Source organism: Mustela nigripes, chromosome 2 (genome assembly GCF_022355385.1).
Source record: "Mustela nigripes isolate SB6536 chromosome 2, MUSNIG.SB6536, whole genome shotgun sequence".
In the NCBI taxonomy this organism is placed as follows: domain Eukaryota; kingdom Metazoa; phylum Chordata; class Mammalia; order Carnivora; family Mustelidae; genus Mustela; species Mustela nigripes.
Window position 1 is genome coordinate 107,640,086 of NC_081558.1, and position 26,064 is coordinate 107,666,149.

Sequence of the window (26,064 nt, forward strand, 5' to 3'; positions counted from 1 at the left end):
ACTGCAAGGTGAGTCAAAGGACTATTTCAAGCAGCAATGATAGGTGCTCCCCAGCGGTTTTTAGTATTGGTAACCGTCATGTTCGAACACTAAAATTCATGCTAAATTTTCCCATCTGTACTCTGATCTGTCTCTTGAACCCTGAATAATTATGTAACAGACTGTTTAGTTAGAAATATGTCCATCCATTCTGCTTTTACCTGAGAAGCCTGAAAAGTCAGTGTAAACATGCATTGCCACTGAAGGAAAAATTTACCTCCCGATGTCTTTCTTACTCTTATCACTAGTTTCTGAGAGACTGTCACACCGCCCCTTGGGAGTGTGTTTCTTTGCCTCACTCTATGACCCTTCGTCTCACCTCTACGCTCCTCTCTGGGCATATCTCTCAAACTTATTCCTGGTTCTCGGGATGATGGCTGAGGCCAGGCATCAGCCACAAATGGACATGGAGTAAACCAACGGACTCTTTGCTCTTTTCATCCATGCCTCCTTCCCTGGCAGCAACACTTCCTCTGCAGGATCTGGATTCCCCAGGTGTGGATCTTAGTGGGCAACAGAACAGATGGAGAAAGGACAGGAAGGTGCAGGAGAGCAGTCACAGGATGGAGCGCCTCCCTGAGTGGGAACACATGATTAAGGATGCTTAAGCTCTAAAAACTGATGGTTCTCTGTTGATTTGGTTCACACAGAGAACTGCTATAGGACTGTGCTTAATGGCTTGTGCCCCAGGCCAAGGTGTGCAGTTTGGGATCCCAGAGCTGCCATTTAGCAACCATGACCCCGGGTGAGTGATTTGACATCTCTGTATCTCTGTCTCCTTCACGTAGAGGATAGGGCATATAAAAGTCTGAGCTCAATGCCTGGACATAATAGCATGTTACCCACAAGGGTCAGCTATTATTACTTACAGTCATAAAGCTTTACACTTGGGCGACCGTTTAGAAGTTAATTCCTAATTTTGATTGGTAGGAAAATTGAGAGGAGAAAGGAAGTAATTTGTCTAAGGGGACATAGTAGATCTTCCTACTCAACAGGCCAGGACATTTGCCATGCCATCACCCGTCCTTTTAGAAACTTCTTGGTCACAGTGCTTATTTATGCTATATATATATATATATATATGTATATATATACATATATATATATTTTTTATATTTATTTATGCTTCATATATTAGAGGCCAATGTTTGTCGGTTGTTTTTCCCCTTAAGTTGATAGATTTATGCTGAGCCATTATCTCACCTACCCGTGCTGAGAGAAGGACAGAAAACTAGACAGGATTAGGGATGCCAGAGATGAGCATGGAACAGAGGGGAGTAAACAACATCCACCACAGCCTCACAAACAAGGCTGTGGGCAATGAAGTAATCAGTCTCACACAGCCCTGACATAAAACAAAAACAAAAACACGGGACCATACTGACCACAAAATTCATACTTTCAGCTCCCTGCAAACTGTAGGTTGATAGAAACAGGTCCTACTGCCGATTAAAAGGATCTGAGAATGAGTCTATTTGTTGAACACCAATCTTGCCTTCATTATTCCAATCTGAGCAACCAAGAAAAACAAATTTAAAACAGTTTCAATTCTGAATTGACTTTAACAACACCACCGCCAAAATATTATGACTCACATGGTAGTGCTCGAGCCCTATAGCAAATTCTGAGAAATTCTTTTGAGCTAAATATTCCTGAGGAATAGACAAATCAAATGTGAATGATACCCCTCACCCACACCCACAGGTACTCAGAGAACATCCACCGGGACCTAGAAAGAATTACTAACTTCAGGTTCAGACTCTGGGGACTCAACCTGGATTGGATCCTATCCTTCAAAGCTGAATGGGAGAATTTCTGGGGTCAGAATGATGGTTTTAATCTGGCTTACTCTGAATGAAGCCTCTTTATCGGCTCATGTGTTCCCTCGTCATTGCTAGTCCCCAAATTCCCATGCGGAATTTGGACTTAAGCCTTCCAACACTATCTGGAGATAGCCAGGTAGAAATGAGATTGGTAGGGTGTTAGGGTTTTTTGAGGAGGAGGATGGTTACTTTTATATAGATTTTACTTTAAGGGCAGCTTGGGGTTCACAGCAAAGTTGAGCAAAAGGTACAGAGATTCTCATGCACCACCTGCCTTCCCCGCAACACACACACATATGCATAGCCTACCTGGCCTTTCTCCATCCAGCATCTCCTAGGTGTCAATTGCTTTATTTTTATTTATTTATTTATTTTTGTTCCCCTCACTCGTGCTCCAAACTTTTTCTTTTTTTTTTTTTTTCCAGTTTCTTCCTTGTTACAAATGGACAGTTTTCAGAGTAAATATGAGAACATATCTTGTTTTCTCCTGAGCATGATTATTCTGCCTCCAATGGGCTTCTATCTTTACTAAAATCATAGAAGCTTCTCCTCTCACCACACTCAAACCACACACAAAAAACAGCTGGGAAAACATTTCAATTATTCCAAACCACAAGTTCACTTCTGAGTAACAACCAAACAGGAAGCTTTAGAAACCCATGGAGGGAAACTACAGACTCAGTCAGACTAAAACCTGAGGGGGTGGCTCCAGCCAGTGCCTGCAAAACCTGGAACCAGGACGCTGACTTCCTAAATCCTAGCCCAGTTCTCTTTTCTCTGGGGCAAGACTTTTTAGATGCTCTCACATTTGATGAATGGTTGTCTGATAATTTGTTAATAAAACACCCTCTGGACATGGAGTGTGCCCATTGGCCAAATCCCTCTGAGAAGTGTGTGGAGAAGTGTGTGTGTGTGTGTGTAGGGATGGGGAGGTGGGTTGCATTTGTATAAAAGATGTTCATAGAGCAAGGGTATACATTCAGATCAGTTTGAGATGTAGTGGAAAGCAGAGTAGTCTGAGAACCAAGTACAGATGTGCTACTAACTTGCTGTGTGATCTTATGAAAACTCTGTTTCCCTCTCTGAGTCTGTTTCCTGATCTATAAAGTACAAAGATTTCTTCCAAGCAGCGCAGAAATACACGATTCTAGGAGAGACCATGAAAGCAAGAAGGGGACAGAAGGAGGAAAGAGATGAACAAAAGGAAGAGAAGTGTGTGTGTGTGTGTGTGGGGGGGGTTATCTCGGGAATAGATAGAAAATGCCTTTAATAAGAAAGTGAAATAAAGTTGCAAATGAACCCGTGGGTCTCTTGAGGTCTCTAGTTTTCATCCTTCGGAATTTTTAGTGTTTCCACATTCAGTCATTTTAGATAAATGTAGATTTAATGTATGGAAAGCTTGAGAAACCTCACAAGAAGAAAAAAGAGGAAGAAAGGAAATAAGAAGTCCGGGACAGGAGCACTCCGCAGATATGATCCTGCCCAGGGAGTCCCCACACCGCGGGCCGGTGGGATCTTCCTGCCCAAGACCCCTTAGCCATCACCGGCTCCCGCTCCCCGTCGCTTTCCCAGCGAGTCGCTCTGAAACCGCCAGGGGGCGCTGCGCGGCAGCCGGCGGGTCGGGGGCGGAGCTGCTTTAAATCCCGCGCCCAGACGGTTGGCGTCTCAGTCCCAGAGCCTGGGAACCGCGCAGCTTCTCGCGTCCCGACTCCAGCGCGGACCCACACGGGACCTGGACTCAAAGCTTCTCCGGTGCCAGCTCAGGGAGCAGGGCTCTCCGCACTAACTTCTTCCGCGCGGCTCCGTCACTCCGGGCAGTCCCCGGTGCGCACCTGCCAACTCCGCCTTCTGCACCTGCCACCCCTGAGCCAGCGCGGGCACCCAAGCGAGCCATGGCCAACGCGGGGCTGCAGCTCTTAGGCTTCATCCTGGCCTTCCTGGGCTGGATCGGCTCCATTATCAGCACGGCACTGCCCCAGTGGAAGATTTACTCCTATGCGGGGGACAACATCGTGACGGCCCAGGCCATCTACGAGGGGCTGTGGATGTCCTGCGTGTCGCAGAGCACCGGGCAGATTCAGTGCAAAGTCTTCGACTCCTTGCTGAATCTGAACAGTGAGTGCTTTCCCCATCCCCGTGTCCAGTCCAGGAACCTGAAACCCCAGCCCCCAGCGGTTCCGCTTTGGAGTAGTAGCTACCGATTGATTCTGTGGTGTAATTACGTGGTTGTGAAACTTCAGGTGATCAAGTCTTCTGATCACGTGCTTTTATCGTGAGGAAGCGAGAAAACTGTGGTTTGGGAAAAGAGAAGCCCTGGCCTCAGCTCTGTTTTTTCCTCTAACTCGCCAGGTGACACTTTTCCTCTAGGTGTGGTTTCATCTTAAATTCCCATGAGAGTGAGGTCTGGAGATCGAGTGGGTGAAGGCCAACCTCCCACTTGAGGTCTTAGGGGTTTTTTCTGGACATTGTAAAATTCTCTATAAATTGAAGAGTGGTGGGGTTTGGACAAAAAAACAGGTTGCTTTGAAAAGTTTGGACTCTGGTAGTTTTTTCTGGATTCTGTAATTAATAGGTAATCCTAAAGTTTTAGGTAAATTGGGGGAGGGGCTGTTAAATATATCTTTACTCTGAGTTTTATAGTAAAAGTCACATTTCTATGCAGAATATCCCAAGCTAGTGTCTACTACTAACACTTGAGCTTGAATCTTTTGACTTATTTGCTTTTTAAGATCCAGTAAGTATGGGGAGGCTCCTTTGAATCCCCTCCTATGACTCCTTCAAGAAGCTTCTTGAGATTCCCCTGAAGAGTTTAGCTTTCAAGCCAGTAATCCGCTGGGGCGGCAGATAGTGTAGTGTTATTTTGGAAAATGAAGTTGGGTGGCAGGTGGAAAAGGGTGACAAGGAAGAAAAGTTCTAAGTAGGCTCCAGCATAATACGAAGGAGAGTGAAGGCACTGGAGAAAATAAAGCAGGGGAGACTCAGTTGCTGAAGGCAGAGCTCAGCCCTAGAGGAAGGTAGTGAGAGAAATGGTGGGTCTTTCCAAGCTTCCATCTTCCTTAATTTCTATGTAATGGAATATCCGTTCTTCTGTCAAGCTGAAAAGAATTATGTAGACAGGGCTATTTCTAGGGATTATGGGAAGAGGGATGATAGGATGGCCTTTATACTTCTATTTTTTTTTTTTTTTTTAGGTACAAGGTTATAAATGCTTTTTTAGAAACTCACTAAATTCCCACTCACTGAGGTCATAATAATTCATGGCCAGAGTACCTTCCTGGAGATACTATGTTAGTTGTCCTGCACCTTTGTCTGTCATGCCCTCAAACGAACTTGAAGAAAAGCTTCCTTAGTCTTTGGCTGGATAAACAAGACTGTCCACCAGCCCACCTCGTGTGCTGAGGGTGAGCCATGTTGCCATTGCTCAAGCTTCCTTCAGCTGCCCTGTCCACCTCCGGCCTGTGGTTTGGTCAATACCCACCCAGCTTAGAGTTGTTAAATCTGTTCTGAATCTGTTTAAACAGCTTTCACAACTGTGGGATTTGGTTCGTCAATGCGCATGGTGGTTTGAGCGTTGTCACTTCCACTTTTCAAAGCTCCCATATTAGGATCCCTTTATACCAAATATAAGAAGTATATGAAGCACACACCTCTATATCATCATTGAATCTCCCCGTGAAAAGATAAATGTGTGTAAGGAAATGGAGTCAGGCATTTGGAGCGTCATGTCGAGGACTTGGCAGATGGAGGAGGTTTTTAAAGGCAATTCCAGAAACATCTCTGATTCTTCTGACCAAAGCAGCTTATTTTCAATGTGTTTAAATAGGTTTCCTTTTACTTCCTTAGGTGACCAAATAGAATGCATGACCATATTGATCCATGTTGTAAATGCTCCAACAGGCCATTGTGTTAAAATGTTTTATTTTCATTTATTCCTAGTTTATATAGTTGTTACACTTTTTGAAGTATAGTAGAAGAACTAAACAATACCCTGCTTCCCCATACAGATTTTAGAGATTTAGAGATTTCTTCCCACTGATTTTTTTTTTTTTTAACTCCAGATCTGATTCCTCTTTTTGTTTTGGTTAAAACCAGGGTTTATTCAAGGTGGAGCTGAGGCCTTTCTCTCAAAATTGTTTCCCAGAGGAGGGAGCGTTGACTCACAGGTGCTCTCCCAACCTGCCAATGGCTCCCTGGAGGCCTCTGAACAGAGCCCAGGGAACCCGTTTCCTTTTCTCTGCCTGGGATGTGGTCCTCACTCCCCTCTGATGTAGAGACCTGGGGTGGTGATTCATTGGCTGGTTTTGGTGCAGTTTTGTGATGTCTAGAAGAAAACAGGGTTATTCTGGATGTAAGTATCTTTCCTTGTAAAGGGCTGCATTCCAGGAAGTGCTTTTAGCTTCTAGCTTGGCTAGAAGTTTCCTGAAAGTGTATCTTGCTCTCTGCCAGTGGAGCCCACTTGGCATCTTAGGGTGGAGACACAGAAATTTATCAAGGTTTGTAACACTAGATGTGTATAGTTGTCAGCTATAAAAAAACATGATGTTCATAAAATATCTAAAAGGTTATGGGTTATTTAAACCAATATAGGAAATGAGGTATAACAGTGCTCCTTTTAGGTGGTCCTTGCAGAACAGTTTATGAAAATGTAACCGAGAAACTCCTCTGGGAGGCAAAATATTATACCGTGTGTTGTGGTTTTACTGTGGCTGAGACAACTTCAATTCCATCCCAAGTGTGCGATGTTTATTGACACTGAGGACTCCGACAGCTGAGAGCTGGCGCATACGAAGGGTGGTCCAGGTGCAGCGGCAGTAGACTTTTTCTGGATTAAACTACATCTTGCCTTCTGTTGATCCAGTTCTCAAACTTTTGGCAAGCTTGTGCCTATTTTAGGTCCTTAGTTAATTGTTTCTTCTTGCTTGATTTTAATAGCTAAAGCTGTCCGAAGATTGGGCTGTTCTGGGAGGTTGCATTGTGGGAGGTGTGCAAGCAGAGGAGTAAGCATTTTGGAGGAATGCAGTAGGGAAAATCCAAGCACCAGACAAATGGAAGGTTAGGCTAGACTCTCTCTAAGTCTCATCTAACCTTGAGTTTCTGTAATTTGTTTATAAGCTCCTCTAGCCTGTTCAACTTGCTTTGCATGAATCCACATGTGTGTAGGTGTACTTAATGAGTACTGGTTGTCAGTGAGGTTTCCCAGCACTCTCCCCATGATGTCAGGCTCAGTCAAAGAGACAAAATCACTGACTTGGATTTGAAAGTCTTGAAAGTCCTCAAAGCACAGGCAGAGAGGAAGGCACCCACTTACACGTCCCTAGACTGCATAATGCCTGCCACATACTAAGGGCATTCAAGAAGCCATTGGTGTTCGAATGTGAATTAGTTCCGACACTTGGAATGATGGAACTAGAAAAAGAAAAATCCAAGTTCGAGGTCTGAAGTTCTCAATTCTCACCCTGGTTTTGCACTAACTAGCTATGTATATTATGGTAAGCCTCTTGATTTTTCTGGGGTGAAGAGAAATAAAATAGAGCTTATTTTAGAAACCTTGTAAAACAGTGCAGAGTAAGAGGAATGGGGAGATGAACCCACAATTCACTCATCCACTCAATAAATGGAAGCCGGGCCCTATTCTTGCTCCCAGGGATGCAGCTAAGATGATTTATAAGGTGTCAGTATTGATTCCTCCCAGTGTCAACATTCTTTATTACTAATTGCCATGATGGAAGACAAAGAAGCAAGTGGCATAGTTTAAGTTTCCTTCATTGGAGTGATGAGTAAGTGGTAAAAGAGAAACATAAATTCAATCATGAAGCAGCTTCTCTAAGAAACAAGCAGAAAAGATAGCAAAACTACTAGGATATCCTGAAAAGTGGTAAGTCCTACCTCATCCCAGATCCCTTAAGTTACTGACTGGGGTGGTGTATTGAGGTCATACCCATGGGCCAACAGCTTGTGCACCAAGAAAATAGAAATCCTAACAATGAGAACTCCTAAGAAACTTTGAACTTGAGTCCAAGTGAAAAAGTCATGGGAATATGATTGTGTGATGGCCTGTGATGAGCTCACTGAACTGCAGAGAAGAGACTATGTTCTAATCATAGTCAGTTATGATGGTCAGTTAATTTGCCTGTCTAATACTTATTAAGGAACCACTCGTATAGGGGGACTGCATGAGGATGCAGGTTTAATTAAAATCAGTTTTGTTTGATACATACTATACAGGGTAATAATATAACTATATGGCTAGTAAGTAGCATAAACAACATCAGGTATTTATAGCAGATTCTGCTGCTTATATATTTAGGCTTCTACCAACCTTTAGAAAAAAAATTGACATACTTGTCTGTTCTTGTCTTTCCACACTTACGCTGATTAACCCAACTGTAGTAGATCAGTAACTTCTCACTCATTTCTTGTCTTGTAAGTAGAGATCTTTGTAAGTATTTTTTCAAATTATACTTTCAGGTTGAAAGTGGTGAGAACTCCTTAGGGGGTCTTTAATCTCAAGATTATCGGTCTAGCTAAATGTAATTAAAAGACTGCCTCCTCTCTCTACTGCTGAATAATGATGGGAGACAATAGTGGAACTTTTTGAATGCTTGCAAACGATTTTCTCCACAGACAACTTTAGTCAGTGATGATAATTTTGTAGCGGCATCTCTAAATTTACAGGGCCAGGAAAGGAGCATATTTGCTTCTAGAGTTGATCCAATTAGACTAGCTCAGATTTAATAATTCAAGGCTGTCCTGTATCTCTCTGGTCCAAAATGTTATTGTGTGGCTTTCAAATATTTCTCAACTTCTCTACTCTTCTCATCATCATTCCAATAGGAGAAAAACTTCATCTTGGAAGCTCATTCAATGCAGAATTTTAAGATTTTGAAAATTAAAAGAAAATAATCAAGTTAAATTAAAAAGTATGATTTTTTCCTCCTTGTATAAGTTTCTGGCTTTTAATGATTGAAACTAAGTTTGGCTTTATATTGCAAAATTTTATTATCTCCAGGTTCACTAGAGAGGCATTTCTCAGTAGTATATCAAAGATTAAGCTAATCACAGGAGAGTATTTTTCCCTATAGTATTAGTGCAGTTTTGAAAAATTAAAAACATGTGCTAATTTGAAATAATTGAAAACAGTTTGAATAACCCATGTAGCCTGTCAGGTTTTGTTCTTAGTGTTTTGGATTGAAAAATATCTGGTCCAAGACATCAAGGAGCTCACAATTACATATTTTAGATCTTTGACTTAAAAGGCTTCCATAATACCTTAATTTGAAGGATTCATCTGGTTCCAGCTTAAAACTGTGCAATTTAGATTCTATCTCCACATAAAACCCTCATAACTTGTAACACAACACTTGCTTATTGTGACTCTGTAATCCATTGTTACATATTCCTGACTAGTGAGTTTTCATGTTGTTATGATACTTACCCTGTTTTGTTTTGTTTTGTTTTCTTAACATCCTCCCCACCCCTTCATATAACTATAGTTCAGAATTTATCCAACTGTCTCCAGTGGAGCAAGATGAGATTTTTGTGTTTGATGCCCATTCAGTAATATAAAATACAAAGAAATTTTTAAGTCAATGGATGTTAAGATATAGATGAGAAATATTGCTTTGCAAAATAATGCTCTTGCTTGGGGCACCTGGGTGGCTCAGTCAGTGAAGCAGCTGCCTTTGGCTTGAGTCATGATCCCAGCATCCTGGGATCAAGCCCTGCATTGGGCTCCTTGCTCTAGGGGAGCTTCTTTCTCTGCCTGCTACTCTCCCTGCTTGTGTGCTCTTTCTCTCTGACAAATAAACAAAATCTTAAAAAAAAAAATAATGCTCTTGCTTTATCATACTTTTAGAAATGAAGCATGAATGCTTAGATGACTTATATGATTCCTAAGGACTTTTCCCCCCATTTCCTCCATTATTTTTTGTGCATTACACAAATAAGTCATCATTCTATAAAGAAAACATAGGGAGTTTTGTTAGTGAACAAAACAAGATATCTGCCTCATTCCCCCTTAGAGACTTTGTGAACAAGGTGGGAAGAATAAAATTGGTATGGCATGAATCATGTGTGCTTTCCTGGAGAACTCAAAGGGGAAAAAAATCAGAGATGGAAATTTGAATGTTAGATCATTCTAAGGGAGCACAGAATGGAGCCCTGGACTGGTTTATCTGTGTGTGCTCCCTGCCTGGGTGGTTTTGTGCAAGTCTGACTCATGAGACTGAGAGGCCGCTTAGACTCCTCGTGAAGAATACCTTGTGATCCATGTGCTCAGACCTGCTGGGCTGGTGGCCTGCTGTTTTTACATGAAGTGCAGATCAGAATGATTATTATAGGAGCTGGGTCAGGTTGGGGCCCTTACAACTCAAACAAAGTGGAAAACTTGGAGACAGAGATCAGAGATTAACAATAAAGGTGATTAATAAAGGTTGGAAAACAATGTTTATGAGAAAAACAACAGGAGTGGCTGAGAGATGTGGAAGGCTATGTGTATTTGAAGGGTTAGCATAGGAAGAATATTTACTAATGGGTCTCTCTCTGCTGAAGGTAAAAATCTTGCCACCCATTCTTTAAAACCCTACAATGACTTCTGATTACACTTAGAATAAATGCTGAACACCTTACTCTAGCTCTCTAGCTTGCAAAGCCCTGTAGGATCTAAGCTTTCTGAGCACCACGCTAAATGCACCTCATTTTGTCATATTCTGTTACCTTCCAGTAGAGTGACCAGATGTCCCCATTTGTCCAGGATTCAGGTCCTTCTTAGGAGGCAGGACCTGTAGTTTTAAAACCGAGACAGTGCCAGGCAAACAGACAGCAGTTCAGCCTATCCTCCTGGCATGTGGATTATTTTTGTGATTTTTAGTATTTCTCCTTCCAGCATTCTTTAGCCAGAAATGCCTTTCTTCTGAGGGGTATTTAGGACCCAATCTGAGATGTGTGTTGTGTATTAGAACTTCGTTATTTTACTTTCCAATTTCCTGTCACGTAATGATTGTCTTGGCAAAAACTCTTGGTAAATGAGAAGAAAGGGCATGCCATAACGGTGGATTCCTTGGTACTTTCCTCTTCTTGCCACAGGATTGTTTGTGATCCAAGGAAGTTTTACACTAATCTTGTAAGCAGCTTCAGTTCCTGGGAAACCCACAGTGCATGGAACATGTGTTTTGATTCAGCAGTTTTTACACTCCCCAGGAATCTTATGACAAGTGTGTGGGTAGGGTGCATGTGTGCCCCACATGTTTACAAGGAGCTGGGTATGTGAGGGGAGTGTCTCCATTTTGCTGTTTACTTAAATCAAGTAAAAATGTATCTTGGCTTCCAAAATATCTCTCAAATACAGTAAAAAATACTTTTGATCCCTCTTAGAAAGAGGTTATTGTGATTTTAGCAGAGATTGCCTGGTTATGGCAAGGATATAAATATTAACAAATTAAAATAGAATGTCTTAGAAATCTCTAGAGCTAATAATGATTGGTAATGTAAGTTTGCAATCCTGAACATCGTAAGACTGAGTTTAGATATCAATTTAATTGGGAAATACAGAACCTTTCCACCATGTCAGCCTCTTCTGAAGACCATCAGGAAATTGTTCCAACTTCCTGGTTATAGATATCATCATTCACACTTTACATAATAGAAACATGGTCCCAAAGAATAATAAGTAGCTTACCCAAGATAGCATGGTTTGTTACTTGTTACAATGTAAATACCATTTATACATGGAAAAATAATTGCCACCTGTAAACACTGTCAATAGGATAATGATCTTTACCAGAAGGAGGAAATAAATCTAGAATTAATCAAACTCATTTACTAGAGTAGTTTCAGCTCATTTTTTTTTTTAAATCTGTGCCTTTATACCACAATGATAGCATCATGTTTTTATTCTTTGTTAAACATACTGGCATAATCTCCCAAAGCTGACTATATAGTGATTTAGTACACTAATGACAATAACAGGAAAGCAGAAAATTAGTGTAATCTTGAGAAATACTACATTAAATTATTGTCTTCTATTTTACAATAGGACAGTTTAATAGTTTTGAACACTGGTGATATCTCTGAATATGAAACTGCCACGTTCCAAAGTAACATCTCAAAGGTTATTTTGTTTTGTTCTAAGAAAATGGCATTTATATCCCCCACCCCTAGGCCACTCACTGGAAACACAGATGTTACTTATCCAGCCATGACAATCTTTGAGAAATTCATTACTTATCTTCCAAATTCACCTGTTTTGTTTTTATTTTCTGAGGCTTGACGACTGGAGTATAAAGCTGTTGACTATTACCAAAGTATATTGTAAGCCATTTTAATTATAAATGGTTTAACATTAAGGATCATACATACGATTGTTGTTTCAAAATTAAAATACTGTGTTAGTGAGGATTAAAGATGTATTAGTTCTGCTAAACCTATTCAACCAGATCATTAATTATTTTTCCAGAGGATTTGAAGTTCATATTAAAAACATAAAATGTGAGAGCTGGAGGCTTCTCATTCATCAGCCAGCCAGGCATTTGTTTCTCTGGAGTGGAAATTGTGTTGGTTACCTGTGGAAACATCATTGGAGCTGGGGTCTTGTGTCTCCTAGTTCATTTTTATCTTTCCGTACATGATTGAAATAGACATGCCTTCTCTCACTCTTCTCTGGTTGCCCTAGGCACGATTTTTACATGTTCTAAAATGTTTCCCATCAGGTACATTGCAAGCCACCCGCGCTTTGATGGTGATTGGCATCCTGCTGGGACTGATAGCCATCTTTGTGGCCACAATTGGCATGAAGTGTATGAAGTGCTTGGAAGACGACGAGGTGCAGAAGATGCGGATGGCTGTCATTGGGGGCGTGATCTTTCTTATTGCAGGTAAGAGAGGCCCTGCCCCCTTCACCTTACTAATCTGTCTCTGGCATGGGTAAAGTTCTAGGTATGAGTGTCCTTACATTTTGTTGGATGCATCGCCCTTGGATTGATTGATTTTTTTTTTCAGTTCCTTTAAGACCTTGAAGACATAGAAACCTTGTCTAGTTGACTTGCACATTCTCAAATAGGACTAAATGAAAATCAGAGATCTGTGCTCACGGTGGGCAGCTCTGTTCATTGAGGTTCCGGGTGCCAACTCATTCGCTAGAACCAGTCTCCCAGGTGAAGAGGGATATTTTCTATTTAGCAAGCATTAAGGAACGATTCTATAAAATTCAGAAAATTTCTCGAGTGTCTCCATGAACATTATGTGGCAAAGACAGGGAGTTATGACAGAGAACGTGAAGAATGTGTGAATCACACAGGTCTTCGAGGAGTGGATGGATTCAGGATTCTTGGAGAAAAATGAGGACAGCCTTCCAGATAGGCAGATCTGATTCCAGAATAAACAGGGTGTGCTATAGACAAGTGAAGTGACGGCCAGTTGGAGTGAAGGAAGAGGCTGGAATGGTAGGAAGTTAGGTTAGATGAGTTAAGAAAGAGAAAACCTTGATAAAGGAATGAAGTTATATTTTCCATAGAAAATACATATGTGTTTGTTGTTTTATTCAAGTGTTGATTGAGGAGTTGCATATGTGACCTTTGAAAAATGAGTATCAGGAAAAGACATGGGTAGTTCCATTATAAAACCCTATAATAAGGATTATCTTAAATAAGATAGTATTATGTGTGCAGATAAAATGGTATGTGCATGCAAATACATAAAATGAGTTTACATTACATAAGCATATATACAGTATATATTATATACAGTCTATTGTTTTTGAAAATGAGATCAGTGATATAATCGACCATTGGGAAGAGCTAGAATTAGAATTTATTTTCTCATTTTCTCTTTGGAAAAAGACTTTTTAGGAGCCTTTACCCCAGCATCATATGTGGATTTAATCAATGATAAAGGAAGAGTGCCTATGGCTTTGCTAAAGATTTGGTTAAAGGGATCAGTCTTTCCGTTTTTTCAAATTGGCTTTGGCCAGAAAAAGTATGAGTAGCATTTCATTCCCAATGGTTTGATCCCAAAGGCTGTGAATAAACATACTGCATAGCGCCCTTCCTTTGCTTCCCTTCTTATAACTCCCATAAGTGACTACAGCACCCCCACTTCTGTTTCAGGGACTTCCTACAGAGTAAGGGTGGCAAGTTCCAGAATATTCTCATGGTGTATCTAAGCAGCCCAAAGCAGTAGCGTTTTCTGTCAAGTATTAGAGGCAATTAGATTGGACTTTTTTTTGGGGGGGGGCGTGGAGAGGGAGTAGCATGGAAATATTTAATCTATTTATATTGATGGTTTTTGTATAATTACTCTACGATGAAGTTATTTAGTTTCCTTGGATAAGAAATATTGAGATATTTTTATACTTCTTATAAATGATAGAAGTAATTATGTTGACTAAGTAGTTTCCTGGGTATTACTGAAATATGAAATGCATGGGAAATTGAGAGGATACTGTATAAACTGCTCTGATGTGATACCTCAGCAAATCTCCAGGCAGTACCTGACATGTCTGGCCAGCAGGGCAGTAGGGTTTGGGTGGTCTGGTCCATACTGAGACAGCTCGTGCTTCTCCCTGCTATCTAGGTGTTTACTTTCCTTTTGCTTCTGCAGAACTGTAAATTTTGAATTTTGGTCAAGAAAAATGTAGACAGGTTTTCACCCTCCCTTTTGCAAGTGACTCTGTATACTAATAAGGACATTGGTTTTATCAAAAGTAGTTTAGTATACTAGTGTGTAACAATATCTTTGAAAGAGCTGTTAACTGACATCAACCTGTTGAACTGTTTTGAAAAAAGCATTATAATTGTCCATGGCTTTGTACTGTAAGTGAATTAGGTGACATCGAGAGTATAAACTATGCCCAACTTCAGCCTAATATTTTTGTCTGTCTTAACAGAGTATTTGGAATAAATCGTGTCTGAATCTCTAATCTCCCTAAGTGAAAATTATCTAAATCAAAACTGACTAAATTAAAAATGTCAGCACTATTGATGAGTTTTAATTCTTGTAAAATGCTTATTAATTTCATGGGCTGTATATTTATGCTCATTGTTTCATAGTGACTAACAGTATTTTGTTTTTAATTTCTGTAGGTCTGGCTGTTTTAGTTGCCACAGCATGGTATGGCAATAGAATTGTTCAAGAATTTTATGACCCCATGACCCCAGTCAATGCCAGGTAATGCTATTCATGTGTAAAATAGTTTATTCTCTTAGAAAATACCCTGTTTATGTGCTACAAATTCCAATCAGTGCCATAATTTCTCAGATTTGCTTTCTGGAACTTTGTGAAATTTTTGTCAAACTTGAAAATAATCTGAAAGGCCTGTGACTCATGTTAAAATGAGCTTGGTAATTGCTTTAACAGCTTATATCTATGACAAAATGCACTTAGAAGTAGTAAATTTCCAAGCTCTGTACTTTCCAACTGTATACTGGACCTTTTTTCTGGTTCATTTTTTTAAAATATCAATAAAGATGCTAACATATTTAAAATTTCTTTTTTATGGTATGTCCCAATACTTCCAACACTTAATTGATTAAGTGATTTTTTTTAAATAACTTAACACATGGTTTATGATTGTTTGAAAAGATAGCACTATTGTAGAGGTTAATGAATAATACTTCATTCCCAATAGTTTAATTTTATGTAGGAAAACAAAATTTAATTTATTTATGAAAAAATATGTTGAAATGCCATTTTCAAATTTTATGTTCCATCACAGCTATAAAATTGGCTTTGCAAAAGACATTTTTATTTAAATTGTGATTTGTGGAAGTAAAAGAGCTGATTCTGGGCTCTCCTGTAACAACACTCCTTGATCAGGGCCAAGGCTCTTTGTGTCACTGTGTTCACATCATTAAAGCCTAATGACTTCATTAAGAGTCAGAATGTTAAGGCAGCGTTATTATTTGTTGCATGCTGGGATGAATGGATGCAGAATCCCTGTGGTTAGAGGCAGAAGGTGTGCTTCTCTTCATATAATCACCTACACTGGAGAACGTATACTGCAGTGATCGTGATCATGGTGGAGCCTTAGATCTGTAAGGCTTATAGTATAGGAACTGAAACTGCAAGCGGTCAATAGGCTAAATTTTTACCAGTAATGGATGTGAAAGCACTTTATAAATTGCTTGGCACTTGTCCGTGTGTTATTTACATTGTCTCCCATGATCCTAAAAGCAGTCTAGTGAGGCAGAAGGGATTGTCATGCCTTAAGAGAAGCAGAAATTGGGGCGCCTGGGTGGCTCAGTGGGTCAAAGCCTCTGCCTTCGGCTCAGGTCATGATCTCAGGGTCCTGGGATCAGCAGGGAGCCTGCTTCCTCCTTTCTTTCTGCCTGCCTCTCTGCCTACTTGTGATCTCTGTCTGTCAAATAAATAGATAAAATCTTAAAAAAAAAAAAAAAAAAACAGAGAGAGAGAGAGAAAAGCAGAAATGTAAGGTTGGGAGGTGAAGTTACTAGCCAAGAGTGTAGCATGAGAGAGTTTGCCTGCTCTGCCCTATCGTCTTGCCAACATTCACAGAGTCTCTCCACAGGAGGCCAGCTGCATGCACCCACCTGTATCAGCTAAATCCAGAATGGTCTATGGATTGCTTAGAAGTCTCTTTTGTGATTTCTGATCTCAGGGTATAGAGATACCTCGGATCAACTATTGAAAATTTTGTTGGTCTCCATCACTTGCCAGCAATTTCTTCATAGGATATGGTTGCTACTTGGCTATAGCATAATTGTAAAGTTTTCGCCTGGGAATCATGGTCCAAACTCGACTTCTAAAATACATAAACACACTTCACAAGTCTCCTACATGTGGTGAAGTCTTAGGATATATTGGTGTGCTTACCCTGGTGTTACAGACCGTATTGCCTGAGCTACTATTGCAGGGTGCCTACAATGGCAGTGTGAACATTCTGGTGTGTCCATATTCATGAACCTTAGAGTACCTCCCTCAGGGTACTATGGAGGATTTTTTCCCAGTGGGAAAAAGTATAATGACTATGATGTTGATTTCCTTCCTTAATTATATTACAAAATTCCCAATGATTCATTGACTAAAGTAATGTACTATCTTTTCAGGTATGAATTTGGTCAGGCTCTCTTTACTGGCTGGGCTGCTGCCTCTCTCTGCCTTCTGGGAGGTGCCCTACTTTGCTGCTCCTGTCCCCGAAAAACAACATCTTACCCAACACCGCGGCCCTATCCAAAACCTGCACCTTCCAGTGGGAAAGACTATGTGTGACAGAGAAGCAAAAGGAGACAGCAGCTGTTGAAACAAATAGAAAATGGACATTGAAATACTGTCATTGACATTAGGACTTTAGACTTTTGACTATTGTAGTATGAACTACGGTATTGCAAAAAAACAACAAATGCAAAAAAAAAGTTATTTTTTTTAAAATGCACATTGCTAAAAATGGCTTAGTCTTATTTTACCTCCTTTCCTCAATGCAGGAGGGAAGCCTTTTCCATTTTTATTACTGCTTCCCACTGAGTAATCATCTCAAATGTGGGGAAGGGGAGCTCCTTAAATATATATAGATATGTACATATACATGTGTTTCTATTAAAAGTTAGATAGCAAAAATTCTTATTATGTTGGTACCAGAATACTTAAAATATATCTAAAAAAATAAAAAAGATATTTAATTCTATATTGATTTAAAAAGCAGTTTATCTGTTATATTTTTCTTTTTCTATATGGACACATATATAATAGGTGAAATATTATTTTCCCTCTTTCATCAGCTTTTACCATCTTTGACAAAAGACCTAACCTGCTTTACTAAGTATGGATTTTACTTCTTCACATGTGGCTTTTCATGTGCTTCTTTTATATTATTTTTAATTATGATCTTATAGCATGTGCTTTCATCTTCCTTCATGCCTTTTTTTTTTTTTAAGAGGTTGAGCTTAAATCTTGAATCTGATAACACATTTCATAAGCCTACAATTTAATTCCAAGAGTCAGGAAGAATCTCTTATAGCTCAGAACTTTGGGACCATGTCTTTCTGCAAGACCAAGATGATATGTTCCTATTGACCTTCCACACGATTTCTGGACTCTGACCTACAGGGCTCTTGTTTGCTTTGAAAATATTTGTCTGATTCAGTTGCTGTGTGCTGCTTTCCCAAGTGTTGTAACACAATTTTATTGATTGAATTTTAAGCTACTTATTCACAGTTGTGTATGCCCTCAAACTTTTTCTCCCCCACCCACCTCAACTGTATTGTTTTCTCCGATGTACTTATCGTGTAGTTTACCCCCTTCTAGAGAGAAAATGGCTCATCTGTCTGTTTGGTCTGAATGAAGTACTAGACTTCCTGTGGTGATAATCTGATGACAGATATTCTCTCTCTAACTGTAAGCAAGTCACTTAGTCTTTCTCCTCTTTTCCCACCTGTCAAATTGAGATAATGACACTTAGCCAGCTGGTAGAGGCGGTGTGAGTATTAATTAGTTGATATTATGCTCATTCTTTGAACATGAACCATGCTTAAGTAGTGTTTTTATTTGCTCAGTTGGAGGTTAAGTCACGGAATCAAACCTATGAACACACTTTTATATTGGTTGGCACCTTCCTTTCTTCATTGGCCCATCTCCTTTCTATGAACGGTGTCTAGCATGCTTTTGGTTCTCCGCTCCATTTTAACAATTGCTCTTAGTTTTCCTGACTGAGAAATTGTTACTTCACTCGAGCAAGATGATGTAATGGAAAGGTGTTGGCTTTGGTGACTGGAGTCTTGGTGCTATCAATTACTGTTTGGGTTTCAGCAAGGCACTTGGCTGCCCTAGATTCAGTGCCTCATCTGTAAAAAGGAGATTGAAATTCTTGACCTGCCTACCTCACAGGGCTGTTGTGGGGATCCAGTAAGATGGGATACATGTAAGTGTGGTTTTAAAAGGTAAAAAAAAAAAAAAAAAAAAAATGTGTACTGTTCTGGGGAAAGAATTAAGGATTTAAGTGTATTGCTTTAGGATTGCTTTTCAAATCCCTGAAAGGAGAGAAATTCTAAGAAATGGTTTTCTTGCCTTAATCTCTCATATGATGAGACACTGAAGTGAAATTTGGCTTACTAAATGAAAAAGATTCTAAGGAAGTCTTAGTTTCTTCAGTGGGTGTGGCCTGATGCTTTTTAAGGCTAAGCTTTTCTCCTTTCAGTAATGCAGACTTACACTTAGAATGTAGACGTGTGAGCATCAGCAAAGCCAAGGTACAGAAGACTTTTTTGAATTAAAATAATTTGCAAGGGTATACAAGGTGAGTTTCTGTTAAGTGATGCTATCAGAGGTGTTGCTTAGGCTGGCAGGGAGCACTGCTCAAATAGGTAGTTTGGGAATGGTAATTCATAGTGACACCACATCAGGGGAGTTATCCAAAGGACTGCATCATATGAAGGTATGAACCCATAAAGCTTAGTATGTCTTCCAAACCTGAACCTCTGTGTTCTTAGAAGGTATAATTCAAAAGAGTCTTCGCTACATACAAAGATTCTAATCATGTCTGAGTGTAAATGCATGGTGGTTACTGGTTGCTAAACTCTACAGAGAAATTGATAGTCCAAAATGGCCAACAGAATTTGTACACCAGAATTCATCCAATTTTGATATTTTTGTATTCTGCTTCTATGCCTGGAAACAGACAAATAGATATTTTGGAGTTTTGTAATGGAAATTTGTATAAAGCATTACTCTTTTTCAATAAATTGTGTTTTTTAAATAAAAAAAAAACCTTAGATTTTTTTTTCTAATTATTTATTTCAAGATCACCATGCTTGAAAGCTGCTGTGGTTTGGGATAGGATCTGACTCACTTTATGAACCTGGGAATGCACTCTTGTGCTTCTGGGCCATCTGTCAAGTAACTGAGTGACTCTGCCCACTTGAATGTCCTATTTCTCTCAAACGGAGTTTCTTCCTCATCAAGGCTGGTGGTAATAGAAGAGAATGCCAAGAGAAGTTGCTTTATTTTCCTCATCCACAAACAGGGGATATGCTACAAAGGATGACTAAATGGTAAAAGAGCCAACTGGAAACTATTGTCCAAGCTTAAGGAGGGTGTGTTCCTCAGAAGATAGAAGAGTGACAGACGGTAGGCTAGAAATCCATTATCATTTTGGTAAAGATTATTATCAAAACTACCTCCAAGGAAAGCAAGTGATGAAACACATTCATTCATTATCTGAAAATATCATTAATTGATAAACCCTTAATTGTAACCTCTCCCTGGGCAATTTTCATATTAAAGAGATAGGCTTGTCAACAAATGATTATGGCTCTGTGTGGAATTTCAGGCATCAGCAGGTTGGGTGAGAGACAAAGGTCAGTTTGATCTGAACTAATTAAGCAGTTGCGTCAGAATCCCCCACTCTTTCTGCAGAATTTGAATCTCTGGGGGTGGGGTCCAGGCCCATGACATTTGAGAGGAAATAAAATGCCTAGGTACTCCTGACAAGAACTTGTAAGGGAAAAACCTGGATTGTAAATCTTACCAAGTAGGCATACACTTTCGTGTGAGCTCATCCTTATTGGATGCCATTATTCTACAATCCATACTGTTCCCCCTTTCCTCACGTAGGACTTCCTATGTGGGTGTGTGCCCCAGTTCAGGGAAAAGAAAACTCCATGCCATTTTTATATTTCCCATCTTCAAGCTTGTGGCTAATCCTAATAAAATCTGGTAGTGAATTCTTTCCCTTCTTTTTGCATGTCCCACCCCAGACACATTCCATGTGCCCCCAACCTGCCCTAAAATCTCTACAATTAGCTGGTGCCATGGAAACTGTCAGAAGTCCCTACAGATTCTAGGGTGGTGTGGGGACAGCTCGTTGAGTTCAATAATAATAATAATAATAATAATAATAATAATAATAATAAAAACCTCAATGCTCTGAGCCTCTGCAACCTCATCCATTTTGTATACTGGACTTCCATTGGCAGGTTTTTCCAACATGGCCAGCATTGGCAATTGGACATGAGATAGGAATTTATTCATTTAATATTTACTAAACATCTATGATAGGCCCAGTGCTATTAAACGTAGACAAGGCTAAATGATGTAGGAAACGAGTAGGACCCTCTCCTGGGCCTGCGCAGGGTGAATGATGTTGTGTAGGAAGACAACTAACTGGAATCCACACTGATTCCGCTATGGGTGAGCCACAGTGAGCTGTGGAGATCTCCATCCCTTGTTTTTCAATCTGTAAAATGAGGAATTTGGCCCCATGAGGTGGTTCTTAACCATAACAAAATCAGAATCACCTGTGAACTTTTGAAACTTCCCAATTCCAGGGCATTATCCCAGGTCACAGCAATCAGAACCTCTGAGAGGAAGGTCGTAGGTAGTAGCTTCACAAGAGATTCCAGAATGAATGGTCTGGACTATAACCCCCTGGGCTGTGTCATCCTTCAGCATCAGTGATGCCTCAAAATTGTTCTGGCTAAAGAATATACCCAAGTACTCTATAGATTACACTGTTGTCTACACCCTTCCTCTTATGCTGTGGTTTTATTTTCTGGCTTTTTTGTTGTTGTTGTTAGTTTGTTTTAGTGAGAGGAGAGAAGGAGTTAAAGGGACGTGGTTTTCAGGGATTACTGTTGTCTTTTTTAGTAAATAACCTATTTTCTTGTCATTTTCCATAATTTTAAATTACCCCCCCCAAAATGGGCATTAATACAAGGCAAACTCTTTTTTTAAAATTTTTTAATTTTTATTTATTTGTTTGCAAATTCTTTTTTTAAAAGCTTACTTCTATTTAACAAATAATACTGTCTTAAGAGGATAAATGATTATAAAGCAGAGTCTGAGTTATTTTCCTCTGTTATATGAAATTTTCAGGGAAGTCCTTAGCTAAACCATAATCTTAATACATTTATTTTTAACTGATTAGTGATTTTACTTCCTTTATTTCATCATCTCTATGACATAATTGTTTTGATTCTCTTTCCCAGCCACCCCCCCCAAAAAAGTGAACACACACACACACATATACACACACCTCAGTTTGGGAAAGATAAAATCTGAAAACTGGACAAGTATTTCTTAATTAAGTTGAACTGAAATAAAGCACTTTATTCTCCCAAAGGAGCTTTTATTTTTTTTAAATTTAGCACAAAAATTAATTCCACATGGGTTAAGGACTTTAATAGGAAAACAAAAATTCAAAAAATTTCAGAAGGAAAAAAAAATCTGAGAACCAAGTCTTTATTATGAATTACAGAATTTTTTTCTTTCTTTTTTTTTAAAGATTTTATTTATTCATTTGACAGAGATCACAAGTAGGCAGAGAGGCAGGCAGAGAGATGAAGGAAAGCAGGCTCCCGGCTGAGCAGAGAGTCTGATGTGGGGCTCGATCCCAGAACCCCGAGATCATGATCCGAGCTGAAGGCAGAGGCTTTAACCCATTGAGCTACCCAGGCACCCCCAGAATTTTTTTTTAATGTAAAACACAAAAGGAAGCAATTTTCCAAAAAGGATGTATACAACCCTATCTAAATGAAGAACTTCTGTTCACCAAGAACATAATAGGGAAATACAAAGACAGTCCATAATTAGGAGTCAATATCACCACACAGCATATAATAAACAAAAATTTAATACCCAGAATATATAAAGAACATTGATAAATTAATTTAAAATATACAACTCAATAGAAAAATAAGCAAAGGTCATAAAAAAGGCATTTCATAAAAGATGAATGATGTAAGGTCATTAAAATGCAAAAGTATGTCCAACTTCATTAATAGCTATAATAATAAAACCTTATCAATAAAATTAGTGAAATGTAACTTTAGACAATAGGCATAATTCAAGAGGTCTGATAATATAAATGTGGAAGGGAATGTTGATGAATGATAGTGGGTCCCTCAGTTGGTCTAACAAAGTTGGAAATATTGCTGTACCGTAAATTTAAACAACCTGACATAAAATGCACTACTGGAGAAACTCCTACATATATAACAGGACACATGAGCACAAAAGACCACTCTAGTAACTATAGCAACAAGAAAACCGGAATACTTCCAAATGTCCATTGATGAGAGGAGAGAATAATAAATTGTGGTGCATTCATACTATGGAATATCTCGTAGGAGTGAAAATGAATAAAGTAGAGCTATACATAAAATAAATCATTTTATTCATTCAATGACTATGTTATTTAGAAATGTAATTTTGAGTCATTAAAAAAAAAAAAAACAAGTCCCACAGGGACACAATGAACATAATACCATTTTTATAAAACTCAAAACTAAGTAATACTTGTTAAGGTATATAGACATAAGAGACAAAACTATGGAAAAAGAAAAGCATAGGAATGATCAACACAAAACTCAGAACAATGTCACCCATGAAAGAAGACAAGTGGCAGAGGTGAAGAACTCAGAGGCAGGTGGATGTTGTTGGCTGCGTTCTAGTCCTGGGTTAGGTAGAGGGCTCACAGGTATTCATTATATATAATTATTATTCTTTAAAACTTGCATGTGTTATATATCATTTTGTTTGTATCCAATAGTATGTCAGAAAAGACAAAGAAAAAATATGTAATAAAACAAAGAAATGTCAGTAAGCTTTCACTTTTATGTCTCATTGAATAGAATGGTGTTCCCATGGCCACATTCCATAGCAAGTCAGGAAGTTGAGTTGCACAGATGCGCACACTGCTGCCCATCAATATCAGATTTTGCTTGTCTCGTTAGTTATATCACCTCAGCCAACTTACTAATGGGTCTCAGCCTCAGTAATAATTTGTGTGTGACTTAACCCACAGAGTTTTCGCAGAAATCAAATGACATATACATGTGAATGTCCTTTATAAACCAAAAACACTGAACAAATGTAAGGGATTATGGTTCTCAGGAATAATTCTCTTGGTAAAATGAAAGCCATTACCTTGACAATTTCAAGTGCACTGTTGATTGGATAGGGTCTTTTCTCTGATTTCATATTAACTTACCTCCATATGTGCTTTCCAGAATAATACACAGGCTCAGAATTAAGAGACTCATATTACAGAATTAAAATGCCAGGTTACAATTTCAGGCACATTTCCTGATGATATGACTTTAAAAAAGATGATAAAACATGAAATGTACATATATAAAACTGTCTAGAAGCACCCACTTTACTATTTTACTTCTTCATGAGATGTTGGAAGGGAAGCAATTTTGCTGAAATGTTATCAGTGAAACTATCCTCTCCTCAATTTAGTGCTTACTCTGTGCCAAATCCTGATGCAAACAGGAAGTACAGAGATGAGTAAAACACAGTCTTTGCCTCAGGGTCACCTTTTTTGCAAACACCCAGAATGACACTATTCTTAAGGTGATCTATATGAATGATGTTCCCTAGAGATTGTGCCGTGGATAGTCCAGAAGCCCACACCGAGGACCTCAAAAACAAAAATCTGGAGAAAAATAAAAGTCAATGAGGGTACAAATCAGGTTGTGAGAAATAATCAGAAAAAGATAGTTTCCTATTCTTCAGAGCAATAAAAGTCTTAAGACCTAAAACACCAAGTGTTGGCTAGGATATAAAGAAATGGGTTCTCATCCTCATTTACAAATGTAAACTGGTCCATCACTAACTATAAAGAACCAATATCAAATATCAAAATACTAAGAATATTGATTCTTTCACTGTGATACAGCAATGCTAACTTGAGACGGAAATCCTTGAGTAGCAAATGTACATGCACATCAGTGTGGCAAGTGTGGTAGAAGTGAGACTCTTGGTGCTGAGTGCTAAGGAGCCCAGAGGCAGGGAGCAGGTAAGAGCTTTACAGAGTCTGAGAAAGCTGAGAGGGAAACACCTGACCTAGGCATGGTCAGGAACATACCAAATGGACAGAATTAAAAAAGGCAGTCCCAGTGGAGAACAGGGTAGGCAGACACAGGTTTACACAATGCAGTGAATGAAATGCAGGAGCTAGGCTAAGTGACCCAGAACACTTGAAGCAAAAGCGGAAAAGAAAATGTGATAAAGGGACGCCTGGGTGGCTCAGTGGGTTAAGCCCTGCCTTCGGCTCAGGTCATGATCTCAGGGTCCTGGGATCAAGCCCTACATTGGGCTCTCTGCTCAGCAGGGATCCTGCTTCCTCCTCTCTCTCTCTGCCTCTCTGCCAACTTGTGATCTCTGTCTGTAAAATAAATAAATAAAATATTTTTTAAAAAGAATTAACAGTATTAAAAAAGAGAGGAAAAAATGTGATAAAGATGAGGCATATGCAAAGATTCAAACTTCAGAAGAAGGAATTTGGGTAGGTCTACAAACATTAAATAACTTTTTTAAAAAGTTTTTTTAATTTATTTTCAGCATAACAGTATTCATCATTTTTGTACCACACCCAGTGCTCCATGCAATCCGTGCCGTCTCTAATACCCACCACCTGGTACCCCGACCTCCCACCCCCCGCCCCTTCAAACCCTTCTGATTGTTTTTCAGAGTCCATAGTCTCTCATGGTTCACCTCCCCTTCCAATTCCCCCCTACTCCCTTCTCTTCTCTATCTCCCCATGTCCTCCATGCTATTTGTTATGCTCCAAAAATAACTTTTTTTTTTTTCTGAGAATTAATGGACAGATACAAGCTTTAGAGTTTAAGAAAATTTTACACTAAACATCTTTTGATACTAGTCATCTTTAGTGATTTTTTTTAAGGTCTAGTATTTACTCCCTCCTTTTAACTAAGGGCACTATGGTTTGTTTCAGAGAAATATCCTACATTACTCTCTGTAAGTATGGTTCAGATGGCCTGTCCTACCACCCAGCAGTATAGGAACATTATATATGTGTATAAATATTTACAATTTTTTGGAACACCAGTATATTCGATATTCTTGAGTGGGCTGTAATAATCATGATGAATATTATTATAGAATAAAGAGGATAAATAGCCAAGACTCCCTTAGACATGCATATCTAATTTTCCATCTCCATTTCATCCCTAGGAAGATGGGTATGTCTGGCAGATTCTTCATATAGCCAAGACCAAGAATCATAATATATGATTCTTGGTCTTGGCTATATGAAGAATCATAAGATATGATTCTTGGTCTTTCTCTTGAAGAAAGATATTTAATCCGTTAGTGACCCCTGTCAACTCTACCTTCAAAATTCGTCCCAAATCAGACCATTTCTCTCTATCTGCTACTGCAGCCCAAACCACATCCTCTCCTACCGAGACCAGTGGGGTAACCTCTCAAATGATTCCCTGGTTCCAGTCCC

General features: G+C 39.2%; 1 protein-coding gene across 2 annotated transcripts in view; it reads left to right on the top strand.

Moving 5' to 3' along the window:
* The first annotated feature begins 3,276 nt into the window (after window positions 1-3,276).
* CLDN1 (claudin 1) overlaps window positions 3,277-26,064 on the top strand; it is an 84,219-nt gene continuing 61,431 nt past the window's right edge. The window contains exons 1-4 of one of the 2 annotated variants that reach the window (XM_059391288.1): window positions 3,292-3,977; window positions 12,569-12,733; window positions 14,939-15,023; window positions 16,922-19,579. In XM_059391288.1, coding sequence (XP_059247271.1) covers window positions 3,755-3,977; window positions 12,569-12,733; window positions 14,939-15,023; window positions 16,922-17,084 — 636 coding nt within the window. In that variant the 5' untranslated portion in view covers window positions 3,292-3,754 and the 3' untranslated portion in view covers window positions 17,085-19,579. Of the gene's footprint in view, window positions 3,978-12,568; window positions 12,734-14,938; window positions 15,024-16,921; window positions 19,580-26,064 lie in introns of those variants that run through there. The other variant, XM_059391289.1, reaches the window with a different exon arrangement.